General features: G+C 41.6%; 1 protein-coding gene across 2 annotated transcripts in view; it reads right to left on the bottom strand.

The window, feature by feature from the left end:
• MCF2L2 (MCF.2 cell line derived transforming sequence-like 2) overlaps nucleotides 1-14480 on the bottom strand; it is a 263631-nt gene that overhangs the window by 41049 nt on the left and 208102 nt on the right. For both annotated transcript variants that reach the window (XM_053221168.1, XM_015063590.3), the window contains 5 exons: nucleotides 14153-14222; nucleotides 9409-9501; nucleotides 8295-8387; nucleotides 4621-4692; nucleotides 1247-1372 (listed from right to left, as the gene is read on the bottom strand). In XM_053221168.1, the coding sequence (XP_053077143.1) occupies nucleotides 1247-1372; nucleotides 4621-4692; nucleotides 8295-8387; nucleotides 9409-9501; nucleotides 14153-14222 (454 nt within the window). The remainder of the gene's footprint in view (nucleotides 1-1246; nucleotides 1373-4620; nucleotides 4693-8294; nucleotides 8388-9408; nucleotides 9502-14152; nucleotides 14223-14480) is intronic.

Genomic DNA, 14480 nt, shown 5'->3' with positions numbered 1-14480 from the left:
AAGGTCATTTCATTTGCCTAGACTTCAATAAACAGTATGTTAAAATGGGATAAAAATAAGAAGGAAAAGTATCTGTCTGAAATGTAATTCTCAGAATGCTTGATCCTTGTGTGGTAGACAGAATAACAGCCTCCCAAAGAGGGCCACGTCCTAATCCCTGGAATCTGAGACTATGTCAAGTTACATGACAAATGGGAATTAAGGTTGCTAATGGAATTAGGGCCATTCATCAGCTGATTTCGAGATGGGGAGATACCATGGATTAATGGGTGGGTCCAATGTAATCACAAGAGTCCTTGAAAGTCGAAGAGAAGGTCCAAGAATGATGTGATTTGAGAAGAACTTTGAAATGGAGAGAGAAACCATGAGCCAGGGGATGTGTGTGGCCTTAATGAGCTGGACAAGGCAAGGAAACAGATTCTCTCCCACAGCCTCCCAAAAGGAAAGTAGACACCCTGATTTTAGCCTGGTGAGACTGTGTTGTACTTCTGACCCGTGGAACTATAATATAATAAATTTGTGCTGCTCTAAGCCACCAAGGTGGTGGTAAGTTTTTATGGCAGTGATGGAAAACTAATCCACCTAAGTCAAGATCTAGAGCACCTCCAGGAAAACCAGTGATGGGCCAGTCCTAAGGAGCCCATACAGTTATAGAAGATAGCTTGCCTGGAATTCCTGGAATTGACCTACTCAGGAGTTTACTGTAATGCCCGGGTTGAGAGAGTTCAACTCCTTAGCATTGCTTCTTTTGGTATTTTCCTTCAATCATTTGGATTAAGGGATGTATGATATATGCTTGTCAGACCTCTTCTGAGATCTGCGATGTGAAAATGGAGTTAGACTTTCACTTAGGACCTATTTTCAAAGGACTTTGTACCAAGAAAATCTGAGTCAAGAAGGAAAAAATTTTAATCTTTTAATAGTGCCATGAGTCAGAATAAATTACCCCTTCATCACTTTGCCCCGCCCATATATGTTCTGGTCCTTGAGTTCCTGGCTTTTCCAGAGTGTGGGTCAGTCTCAATATTCAAGACCCCAGGAAATACAACACAAGTTTCCTGAAAATGCTAAGCTGTTGCCTCGATTCCTACAGCACAGATTTGCAGAACAATTTTGGCTACTTTCCTCAGAGTCCAATTCCTTTACCACAGGTCATCTCTCTAACTTTGCCATAAGCTATCTCCTATGTTTGTAATATTGTGCCTGCCTTTTGCTGAGATGTTCCAACACTTGCTATGGCACATACCGGACATCCAGTGACTGCTGCCAGGTCCACGGCCAACTCACAGGACTTGATCAAATCCTCCATCATGGCCAAAGCTTGTTGTAGTTCAGCTAAGAATGCTGAATCCTTGGTCCTCTTTGGCCCATTCTGTGGAAACCAAATGCCTTGTTGGAAATCAAAAGGTAAACCATCTACCAAGTGAACAAGGGAAACAGGAGAGATAAGGAGAGACCAATACAGCCAGCACAGAGACTGAGAAGGTAAATACATGGATCTCTTTCCCTGCTCCCGAAGAACGGTGGTTAAAGATACTTGCTGGTTTATATACATGATAAACACACAAGCAAAATAACCAACCGCACCTTCTGTACATTGAACTAATGAAGAATGACGTTCACAAAATCATGGATATTATATTCCTGCTATATAAGAAACATACTGACCTTTTATTTTAAAAAGTTTATTTATTTATTTTGAGAAAGAGAGAGAAATAGAGAGGCAGAGAGAGAGGGAGAAAGAATCCCACACAGGCTCTGTGCTGAAACAGGGCAGAATCTCATGAACCTCGAGATCATGACCTGAACCGAAATCAAGAGCCAGACACTGAACAGACAGAGCCACCCAGGTGCCCCCATGCTGACCTTTTTTAGAGCATGAAAAACCCAGACCCTTTATATAAGCTGCTCTCCCTGTTTTACATCCCACCAGGGGCCTATTGAAAAGTGCAATCTCAGTATCATATTCCTGTGGGTAAATTTATGCTTAAAACCATCCTAGAGGAGGATATTTGTAAACTCCCATAGAGGCAGAGAATGAGCTGCCTGCCATGTGGAGGCTTACTAATGAGTATCATGTAAATGCCCTAACTGTTGGATTTGCCACATTGAATCCCCCTTCCAGCTCTACCCTTTCTCCCTCTTCTCCTTCCCCAGTCTTTCCCACATTCTATCACCATGAAAGACATGAAAGAGGTAAGCCAACATGGTCTGCACCTCCCAAACACAAAGTCTCAGCATTAAGTGGAGACATTGTAACTGCTAATTCAAGAGACCAATGTTCCAATTATTACTACTGTGACACTTAGGACACAATAGAGATGACTGTTTCTGTGTGAAAGTCTTTTGCTTACAGTTTCAGTATTTTATTCCCCTGCTACCTATATAGCATATTTATCTGTTATCTGGTAAATACCAACAAAGAGATTTTGGTTTCTTCCTTTTTGTTTTTAAACACATCAATTTCTGGGGCGCCTGGGTGGCTCAGTAGGTTAAGCGTCCGACTTCGGCTCAGGTCATGATCTCACAGTCCATGAGTTCAAGCCCCTCACCCAGCTCTGTGCTGACAGCTCAGAGCCTGGAGCTGCTTCGGATTCTGTGTCTCCCTCTCTCTCAGCCCCTCCCCTGCTCATGCTCTGTCTCTTTCTGTCTCAAATATAAATAAAAACATTAAAAAATTTTTTTTAAAAACATCAATTTCTCCTTTTTTTCTTTTTTAAAGTTTACTTATTTATTTTGAGAGAGAGAGTGTGAGCATGGGAAGGGCAGAGGGAGAGAGAGAGAGGGAATCCCAAGCAGGCTCTGCACAGAACCTGACATGCAGGCTGAATCCCACCACCATGAGATCATGCCCTGGGCCCAAATCAAGAGTCAGATGCTTCACCAACGGAGCCATCCAGGCACCCCTAACACATCAATTTCTACAACAAAGGACAGACAGCTCTTTGCTGCCCCCCTCCCCCCCATATAGCCCCACCTCTTTTTGTCCTCTACAGCAAGATGTAAGCAAAGGTTTGTGTATTTTCCTAATCTCTGCCTAAGCACTGGGGATCAGTTTCTTTGGATCAGGGATTTGAGTGACAAGACCAATCAATGACTTGAGACAAAGTCATGATCTCGCTGTGTATGAGTTTGAGCAGTTCGTGAGTTGGAGCCCCCCACCTTGTGCTCTCTGCTGTCAGCACAGAGCCTGCTTTGAATTCTCTGTCTCCCTCTCTATTTGCCCCTCCCCTGCGATTTCTCTTTCAAAAAAAAAAATATATATATATATATGTAGTCATGACCCCATGGCTTGTGGGTTCCAGCCCCACATCGAGCTCTGTGCTGACAGCTCAGAGCCTGGAAGCCTGCTTCAGATTCTGTGTTTCCCTCTCTCTCTGCCCCTCCACCCCCCATGCTCTGTCTCTCTGTCTCTGAAAATGAATAAACCTTTAAAATATATATATATAAACATCAGGAAAAAAGCCCTCAACTTCCTTTTCATGACTCAACTGCTCTTATTCCCTCTCCTTCCCACTAACCCTCCTCCCACAAACACAGCAGGTAGTTACTTTTACATTGCATAATGTAGGGCTCAGAAATATCCTTACAAATATTATTAAACTAACTCAGCCTAGCTCCCCTTGCTCCAGGCTATAAAATTATTATCTGTATCTTGAGCTTCTCTTAATTTGAAGGGGTCCCTACCATATATTCTGAGCAGGGAGGGCATACAAATGACTGCTCCTCATGTTTTTCTTGTTAAAACCAGAATATTTTATAGGAAATTTAAAAGAAACCCCACTGGTAAGTCACAAATTTCCTGTGAAATGTGGTATGTGGTATGGCTCCCATCTCTTCTTCTTCTTTTTTAATGTTTTATTTATTTTTGAGAGAGAGAGAGAGAGAGTATGAGCTGGGCAGGGGCAGAGAGAGAGGGAGACAGAACCCACAAAGCAGACTCCAGGCCCTGAGCTGTCAGTACGGAGCCCGATGCGGGGCTCGAACCCGAGAACCATGAGATCATGACCTGAGCCCAAGTCGGACGCCCAACCGACTGAGCCACCCAGGCGCCCCTCATAATCCTACCATGCAGGAAAACCACAGCTGAGATTTTATCATATTTATTTCCAGTCTTTTATGTATGCATTTTACACATTCACTTAATGTCGTGTTCCTGTTAAAACATTTTTTTAAGTTTATTTATTTTAAGAGAGAGAGGGAATGTGAGTGGGGGAGGGGCAGGGAGAGGGAGAGCCAGAATCCTAAGCAGGCTCCATACTGTCAGTAATGCAGAGCCCAAAATGGGGCTCAAACCCACGACCCTGACATCATGATCCGAGCTGAAATCAAGAGTTGAAGCTTGACCAACTGAGCCACCCAGGCACACCTCCTGTTAAAATATTTCTATGTGAAGGAAAGAAAATGTATTACTACTTGTCCTGTTACAAACCTCAGGTTGAAATTGCCTTTAATTGTTTTGTTTTTTCTGTGACTATAAATTATAGGATATATGCTATTTTAGAAAATATAAACAATAAAGATCATAAACAAGACAAACAAAATTGCCATAAATCCTTCCAACCAGAGACAGATACCATTGACAGTTAGTTATGTAAGCTAATATTTAATATACAGTACCTTAGCCGAACCTCCTTCCTGGTCTCCTGGGTCTATCTCCCAATCCTTAGGAGTCTCAAAGTCCAGCAGACCCTGCATTAACCCAAAAGCCTTATTGGAAATTAAAAAGCAAAATGCCAACTAAATCTACCATGTCAACAATCTCCAGCAAATGCCAAATCAACAGAGGATGTATGTAAGTTTGTGTGTCACATGTAAGAGCGAAAGAATGGCACAGAGTTCTTTCCACAACCAGAATCATATTGGAAACATTTTTCCGGAGCCTATTTTTTCCCACTTAACATATCACAAACATTTTTCCATGACATTACGTTTTTGTAAACATGTTTTTTAATTGTAGCAGACTGTTGCATTCTGTAGATAAATCATAATTAATTAATCTCCCTACTATTAAACATTTAGGTTCAATAATTTTTACTATAATAATAATCTTTGTGCATTTTTCCTAAGGATAAATTCCTAGAAGTGAAATCGTCAATGTTAAAAGTTTTGATGCGTATTTCCAAGTTCTTTACAGAAGGACTATGTTCCCACCAGTCATATATGAAAGCTTGCTTCATTAGCCCCACCATACATGGAGTATTAACATTTAATCAAAAAATGTTGTCAATTCAATCGACAGAGAAATCCTACCTCATTGTTTTAATGTGAATTTCTCAAAGAGCAGGTGAGTTAGAACTTTCAAAAACATGTTTGCCATTAGCATTTATTCTTTTGTAAACTGCCTATGTCCTCTGTTCATTTTTTAATTATTTTCTTTTTTATTTCAACTTGGAAGTATAATTGACATATAAAACTGTTAGGTATTTAAAGTATAAAGTTAAAGTATATATGGTATATATATTTGGTACACATATATATTGTAAAAGGATTGCCTCCATCTTGTTAATTAACACATCCATTACCTCACATATTTATCTCTTTTTTTCTTTTTTGGCAAGAACATTTAAGTTCTACTTTTAGCAAATTGCAATTATAAAATACACTGTTACCAACTACAGTTACAATGTTTTACATTAGATCCTCAAGCCTTATTCATCTCATAAGCTGTAAGTTTATACCCTTTTACCAACCTCTCCCTATTAATTCTTTTTTCTAATAGTAGTCTATTTAATTTTTGTAAAAGAAGAAAAATGAATATTGCATGACTTGCATTACACAGGAAATCAGCACAACCACCTATTCTAGAACATTCTTCCTGTAATAAGCAAAATTTACTGTAAATAAATAATGTACCATTTTCTGAATCATATATATCTTAAAATCTAGGCTAGAAAAATTCTCTACATTAAATTTGATAGTTTCCATACATAGCCTATTTGACATAAATCATGGGCTCAATAAAAGTGAATTTCTGTTGTCCCTAAATGCATCTATTTTTAATATATGCTAATATACAATATATTTTTAATCAGTTTGCCATGACTCATTAGACATTATGTACATTATGTACTCAAAACTCTGTTCTGACTGTTAATTTTCATAATATCTCAGGAAAGATATTATTTCATAGGTATCATTTCTTTTTGGTTCTTTTTTTTTAAATTATTAACTTCTATGCACTCATTACTAGACATGCTGACCATCTGTCATGTATCTATCTTGCTTATATGATATTTTACCCAATTTTTCAGGTGTCTATTTTTAATGGTATAATCTATCATTTCTTTCCCTTATTTTTGTACTAGGGAAAAGCTGTCTCAGACCAGGATCCCATGATCCTTTCTAAGCCATGAGACAATCAGTCAGACATCCATGTTCTTAAAGAAGTTGATGGTAGGCCTTTCAGAATGAGCTCTGTCCCTCAGGGTGGAGAACACTGGAAAGTTCTTCCTTCCCTCACAGGCGGGCCAGTGGTCTGAACTTGTTTTTCCAGCATGCAGTGAATGGGAAAAACTGGTTTGCCTTGAGTAACCTCCATTGGTTTCGCGCAGACCCCCGAGGAATATTTTACAGTGATTCTGTCTCTTGTTTCCTCAGTGAAATGAACTAACAAAATTCTCTAATTACTTGTCACCTGGACTACCTCATTTATGCGCCCAAGAAACATACCAGGAAAGTACTAGTACTACCTTCACGTTACAGTTGAGGAACCTGAGGCAGAGAGAGGTTAAGTAATTTGCCTGAGTCCAGGCAGTCTGGAAGCGTCAGAGCTGGATCCACACCCACGATGGCCAACTCCTCAGTCTGGGTTTCTAATTACTGTGCCCTGTGGTCCTCCGGCTATGGTACAGAACTTCATGATTGTCTCAGCATCACTTCTGTGGGAAAACTCGAGCACCTCGGTACCCGATGCCCCCAGACGGAGGTGGTGAGGACCCCCAAGTGGGGTCTGGCTCCTTCCTCACGGGGCTCAGTGGTAAGACTTGTCCAGCTTAGATGACAGTAAAGATGGGACGGTTACAGGAGTGTGAAGCCCTGAATGAACACTATTGAAACACACTCACACATGCCACTCGTGGAGGGAGGCAGTGGGCATCACCCTCATTCCCACACCAGTGTGACATCTCTGGGTATAAAACAATGGCTATGTGTTCCCAGAAGCTTCCCAGGGGTCAGCACTGAGTGAGCTCTCTTCATGCATTACCCACTTGCCCCTCACACCAATCCTGTGAAGGAGGTTCCAGTATCTCACACAGGAGAAAACTAAGGCTGAAGAGGTCCAATAATGCCACAGCTGGTGACAACATAGCTGGTCCAGCCTCGGCTGGGGCTGCAGATGCAAACCGAAAAGGGCACCTTTTTCTGAGGGCAGAATGTTAGGCAATGACCTTAACCTCCCTGAGCCTCAGTTTCTTCATACACCAGAGACTTTCTGGTGCATCTGATTGTGGGGATTAAATAAGAAATTTATATGGGAAGGTACCCAGTAAATGGCAGGTGCTTGTATTTTTTTAAGAGATGGTAACCACTGGGCAAGAGCTGCTCATAAAGGTTAACTCAAAACACAACATGGAGAAGTGGCTGAACCTTTCCCTCAGCTCACACATGGGGAGGCAGCCTGACAGCTCCTTCTGTCCTGTTTGGGTGTTTGGGAGTGCTCTCCTGCAGGTGTGCTGATGTCAGAGAAAGAACCACCTAGGTGTTCAGCAGAGCAAAATTCATTCTGTTATGTTGCTCTTGAGAAAGATCTCTTAATCTAGGGGTGGAGGTGGATGTTGCAAAAGGAGAAAAGACTCTGGTTTTGCCTTCTCCCTTCCATTGCTTTAATGTACATAAAATTGTGACTTTGAGGAAAATCACAACTCTTTTCTGAAGCTCCTTGCCTTATCTATAAAATGGAGCCGACGATATCTTACCTGCCGATATCTTACATGAGAATAGAGGCTCTGGCTGCCTCCCTACCCTCTCAGCTGCCAGCAGTGTGGAGGGACTCCTTTCACCCTTTGCTCCCAAGAACCTCTCCAGCCCCAAACCAGCCTCCTTAGAGATTCATGCCTTGGGCTGCATGTTGGATTAGCCAGGCTTCCAGGTCCCTTTCAACTCTCTGATTCTTTGGTCTTACTCCTCACTGAGGTGTGCTGCTTTAGACTTGGAGGACAGAAAAAGCCTGGAGGATAGACGTATCTTCACATTGGGAAGATAAAGTCATAGCTCTACATGTCTAAGGAAAAGAGCACCACAGCACGTGCATGTTTTCCCAGCACAGGAAAGCACTGTCTCATTGACTTTACCTTTAACAGCATCTGGTATTTTAGAAGCCTCTGGCTTGGTCCTCTAAGATACTTAAAAAGAGGGATATTGTGATCCAATTGGCGCTGGCACACCTTTAAAAGCCAAACAGAAACAATGTGAAACAAAACAAACAACACCCAGAGAGAACAAAGCGGCAGCATTTGAAAACAAGAAATGAAGCGGGCTCCTTGTGGAAAAGAGCTTGACCAGCTTTGTAAAGCTATTGAGTTGTTGGATCCCTCAGGAACAGTATGTAAAATGAGAGAAAGGGGAAAAAGGATGGCTTGGCTAGTAATTGTATATGCAACTAGGGAAGCAGGACCATTTATTTCTTTTAGAAAGCAACTCTGGTAGAACGCAGTGGGGCACTTCAAATCCTGAAAAAGATGCAGCCTGTGTTTGAGTTGGGGGTGATGTTGTCTATTCAGCTCATTTTGAGTCTGGAAGACTTGATGACTTATGTGATGACTGATGAATATCATTCCAGGGAGCCCATTTAAAATTCCCCATCCTAATTTGAGAAACCTAACAGAAGACCATGGGGGGAGGGAAGGGGAAAAAATAGTTTCAGAGAGGAGGCAAACCATAAGAGACTCTTAAATACAGAGAACAAACTGAGGGTTGATGGGAGGGCCGGCGGAGAGGGGCAACGGGTGATGGGCATTGAGGAGGGCCCTTGGGATGAGCACTGGGTGTTGTATGTAAGCGATGAATCACGGGAATCTACTTCTGAAACCAAGAGCACACTATATACACTGTATGTTAGCTAACCTGACAGTAAGTGATACTTGAATGAATGAATGAATGAATGAATGAATGAATGAATAAATAAATACATAAATAAATAAATAAATGAATTCCCCATCCTACAAGAGGGCTCTGGTTTGCTCATCAGGCTACAGCTGCTCCTCACAGGCCTGTCCCATAGAGACCCAAGGCAGCATCAAAACTTCCAACACATAATTTCAAAATAGGAGAGACTTTTAATAAATATAAATTCAAATGCCAAATTCCCCTGCCTTGTTCATACTTCTGATTTCTTTAAAGACTTGGCGCATGCAAACATTGCTCAGGGAAAGCAATTTGTGGGAGACTTTGTGGTCTCAACATTACCCCAAAGAAGGCGCAGTCTTGACATTCTTGCCAGATTGCCCTAGCTCGGGGCAGATTCTTATGGTATTTAAAATACATTTGAAGATCTTCTTTCTGGAAGAGGAAAAGCATTGGAACAAATTAATCAGGTGGCATTTTTCAGGAAGAGAATAGGATGATACTGTTTATTCATTCGAATATTCAACAAGCCTGAGTATTTTCATGGTGTGAGGAACTGGGGGTGTGTGATAACCTTATGTTGGGGTGACTGTGTGATGGGAGGGCAAACAGAGGGCTCTAAACAGCCATAAGTACTAAGCACGGACATGAACAGGGTTCTGGGAGCAACTACAGGACTCTGGTAAATCAGTTAATTCATAAACCGGGATAGGTTTTTCATCTCCATCCTTCCTCCTCTGCTCTTTACCCAGGACATCACTGTTCCCCCAGAATAGCTCTGCAGTGAGGGACAAAACTGACAGAAAAGGTGCCAGTAGCTGATGGCCCCATCTTTCTCTCTCCCTGTCTTCCTATTATGATCATCATGAGCCAAACCTAGGGGGGAAAAAAACCCCAAGAGACAGCCAAAAGGTACAAACACCCCAAGAGGAAAACATGGCAGTTTGGACACAGCAACATAGATCTAAGTCCTTTGGGCAATTCTCAGAGGAGCAGGCTCTGCCTCAGACATCACCTTCCACCTGTAGCACCAGACTCCAAGATGGGAAAAATTACACGACTATCCTAAGGCTAGAGATGAAAGATTCCAAGTGCTGTGTGGCCTATTTCTTTTTGCCTCAAAGGCCATGAGAGATGGGCACATACCTATCAACAGCCCAGATAGAAAGGTTGCCCAGATAGAAAGGAGTCAGCTTGCCAGCTCCATCCACTCCATCAGTAGGACCTGGCCCAGAGCAGCTGCACTTGTCATAAAGCCTGTGCCGCTCTGGTTGGAGAAGCCCATGTGGCTGCATCCTCATGGACTTCTGTGTCCCTATGCTTCTCAGGCCAACTCTTGATGTCCCTCATGTGGACACAGGTTATTTCTTCCCTCACAGCTTCAGCTAGGTCTATTCTTCTTCTCCTTCTCCTTCTCTGTCTCCTTCTTCTTCTAAAGTTTATTTATATATTTTGATAGAGAGACAGAGAGTGAGTGGGGAAGGGGCAGACAGAGAGAGGGAGAGAGAGAAAGAATCCCAAGCAGGCTCTGCACTGTCAGTGCAGAGCTCGATGTGGGGCTCGAACTCACCAACTGTGAGATCATGACCTGAATGAACTGAAACCAAGAGTCAGACAGATGTTCAAATGACGGAGCCACCCAGGCACCCCAAGGTCTATTCTACTTCCAAACACACTGCTGCAGGGAATGCTTTCTGTTTCTGTAGTTCTCCTCCTCTCCTGATGGATTGTAAGTGGTCATTTCACTTCACTCCAAGAACTTCAGCAACTCTGTCCTTTGCTACTCTCTCCAGGAAAAACTACATGTGTGTGTGTATGGAAGGGAGATGACCCTTGAGGAAATGTTGTTCAGACAGGTTAAGGAACTAAAATAATAACTCCGAGCTTAACAATATGTTCATTATTCATTCACTTGAGAACTATCTACCGAGTGCCATTGATAAGCCAGGCATGGCTTCCAGAGCAGAGCAACCTACACATGGGGAACATTCGTGCCATACCAAAAGTCAGGCTTATAAAATATTACAAACTGATAAAGGCATCTCACCCACATTGGGTCCGTCAGAGCACAAAACATTGGCCTTTAGCACCTAAAACAATTCAAGGTTTCACTGCTTTCAACACTAACCACAAAAAGATTCTTTTTTAAAATTTTTTTTAAGGTTTATTTATTTTTGAGAGAGAGAGAGAGAGAGAGAGACAGAGAGAGAGAGACAGAGAGAGAGAGAGAGACAGAGAATGAGCAGAGGAGGGGCAGAAAGAGAGGGAGACACAGAACCCAAAGTAGGCTCCAGGCTCTGAGCTGTCAGCACAGAGCCCAATGATGGGCTCGAACCCACAGACTGCGAGATCATGACCTGAGCCAAAGTTGGAGGCTTAACTGACTGAGCCACCCAGGTGCCCCAACTACTAGAGGATTCTTAAAAGCTGGAGGAGATTTTGGAGGTCCAGCCCCCCACTCAGTAAAACAACCTCCACAGTCAGCCACCTTTCCCCAAACTTTCCCAGTAACAGAGGCAAATGGTTCTCCTGATGGATGCTGAGCAGAAACCTGTGTTCCTATGTCTGTGTACTATGTCTGCACTTTGAGCAATGCAGAACATTATAAGCCTTCAAACACCAAAACACAACTGTTGACCTAAATTTGCTCTTCAATCCAAAATTCCTTAAAGAAAGGATATACACTAACCAGCAGCATAAGAAAGTGTCTGATTACCCTCACCTTCTTATAGAATAAATCAGGAGGCTAAAAAAAATTGCTACCAAAAATTCATATTCACACATGATTGTTTATGCATTAGGACAGAGCCTCTGGTGGTGGAGTGTCCAGATTAAGTTCTTGGCTTTGTCACTTACAAACCAAATGGCCCAAGTTCAGTGACTTAACCTTCCTATACTTCAGTTTTCTCATGTATTAAATGGGTTTATGACAATAGTCAACTATGATTGCTGTGAGATTAAATGAGATGATGTATTAAAACTTCTCAGCAAATGCCCAATATAACACACAGAATACCCAATAAATGGTAGCTATTGACAAAGCACTTTGTACTTTGTAGAACCCTTCTGCATACACTATTTTATTAGATCTCCACAACAACTTTACATATTGGTATGATTAAGCTTATTGCATGGAGAAGGAAAGTGAGACTCCAAGGGTTGAAGTGATTTAATGTGAGGTCATGCAGATAGCAAGTGGCTCAACTTAGACAAGAAGTTACCTTCCTGACTCCCACCTCAGTGCTCTTTCAGCCATGTCTGAAAGCACGCTCTTTTGTGCCATGTCAGATCTCAGAGAAAATGGAACTCAAAGTAAACTACTGACAAATGTTATTCTACATAGAGCTTGGCCTCTGGGGCAGGATCTTCCTGGATTCTGCAAGCTATAGAGTCTGATTAAAACACTGGACAGAGCAATATTTCAAAACTCATCTCCACAGAATTCTGCAAATGCTACTAAGAAAAGGTCAACTGTTGTGGTACATAATGGTTGAGGGGCCCATCTTATTAGCTAACAAATACATAGCAGTAGCCAATTCCCTCAAGGAGCCTCAAAGAATAGGTGGTCATGGTTTTTAATTTACTCCATTTGTCCCAGACTAATAACTTTGTGCTTGGGAGAATTTATTACCTATATTCTGTCTCCAACATCATAAATCATTAGGATTATATGCAGCATTTAAATGCAGGTCTGGATGGAATAATTTCTGAGGTTTCTGCCAAAATGGAGGACTATAGAAGGCTTTGCAAAACTTTAGGTGAGGAATTCTTCTAGGAAAAGATGTTTTGTCAGCAATTCCCTGACCATTTCATTATACTTGGACAGTTTTTAAAATAATATCCACTTTCTCCCCACAGGGTTCTGGCCTTTTCTCATCCAACAATTTAAACAAGTCTTTGCAATAATGACATAAGCAATTATAAAATATTTCTAAACTATGAAACTAGATTTCACATTGGTGGTTTGATGAATACAAAATTGCAAAACAGTATAAAACACTAATAATGCTATAAAAGTAACTCAAAAAGGAAATTAATCAGATTGAATACAAAATCATTTTTAGTGTATCTTGAATTCTGGCACTTGATGAAAAGCCTATGATGAGGCTGTGGTGGAAAGCTGATACCGGGCCAAGAAAGGTCCTTCTAAGCCATTAGGAATGCTGAAGGTTGAAGGCTCTGCCTCTCCATTATGTCAAAGGCCTTGAAACCTGGGGATTTTTATTTTCTTGCTGTCAGTTTATCACAAGTACTGCTCTTAGACTTATCAGCCATAATTTGGATTGTTTAAAAATTTTTAAGCTGTTTGAGCTGTTGTGTCAGGCTCACAAAAAGAAAAAGAAGGAAGGGAATGAAAAGAAGGGCTGGTTGAGAGAGAAGAAATGGGAGACTTTGAGAGTTCAGGGCGTGAGGATCATCTGCATAGTCCTCCCAAGGGAAGAAAGTACTTGGTGGGGAGTGGTACTGGGCAATACATTTCTCTGTGACAGCTTACAGAGTACCACTGGACCAAACAGCCTATTCACTGCCCAAAGGAAGGGTGCAGAGAGGGCAAAAGGGAAGAGGTGTGGCAGCAGGGAAGGGGAAATAATCAGAAGTATGGTGTTGTAGGACAGGAAATCATAAACTGGGTGCTAAGTATATCCTCTATGTTGTATAAATAAATAAATAAACAAACAAATAAATAAAATGGAAGAAAATACATTTTTTGAGACTTTTAGTTTAGCATCAGTACTTCTCTTGAGAGTGTTAATACAACTTTAGTGAGGAATTTAAACCTGCTGTGTGATTCTTGTTTGAAAACAGCTCAGTCATTCGGAGCAGGATCATCTGCTTTGCGGGGGGGGGGGGGGGGGGGCAGTCTTCCGTGTCACCAGGCTTTACAGGAGGCCAAGCTTGTAAGTTGCTCCCACCTGTCATATGAGCTTAGTCAAACTGGACTCATCCGACTCCTGCTTTGCACTCAAAAGGCATGTGTAACTCTTTAGACCATTGATATTTCCATTTGCCCTTGCCTCATACACAGAAAATTAAGGGTTAACTTTAATCACATGGTTGTTTCGACTTACTGGGAGCACAGACTTACTCTCTTGAGAAAGCAACGTGCCAGAAGTGCAGGGTTTTCGGTGCACTTTTCCAATTCTTTTAGAAAAGTCCTAGGGAAAGAAAAGTATAATAATGTTTTAATTTTTTTACATGTATCAGGTTAAAACTTTTTAAAAGTAAAATCATATAAGGTTTTAAGAGGTCTTTAGAAAAATGCTGTTTTCCAGGCTTTGTTGCTCTTGACTCATTTTCAACACACCGATTTGGGAGAAAAAACATTCTGTGACATTACTAGGATTCCTTGAAACTACCTACAGCTGTCCTGATCATTCTAAGCACTAGCTATAGATAGACAAGATGCAATGATG

Source organism: Acinonyx jubatus, chromosome C2 (genome assembly GCF_027475565.1).
Source record: "Acinonyx jubatus isolate Ajub_Pintada_27869175 chromosome C2, VMU_Ajub_asm_v1.0, whole genome shotgun sequence".
Taxonomy (NCBI): domain Eukaryota; kingdom Metazoa; phylum Chordata; class Mammalia; order Carnivora; family Felidae; genus Acinonyx; species Acinonyx jubatus.
The sequence above is the reverse complement of the archived record's forward strand: the minus strand, read 5'-3'. Positions and strand labels throughout refer to the sequence as shown.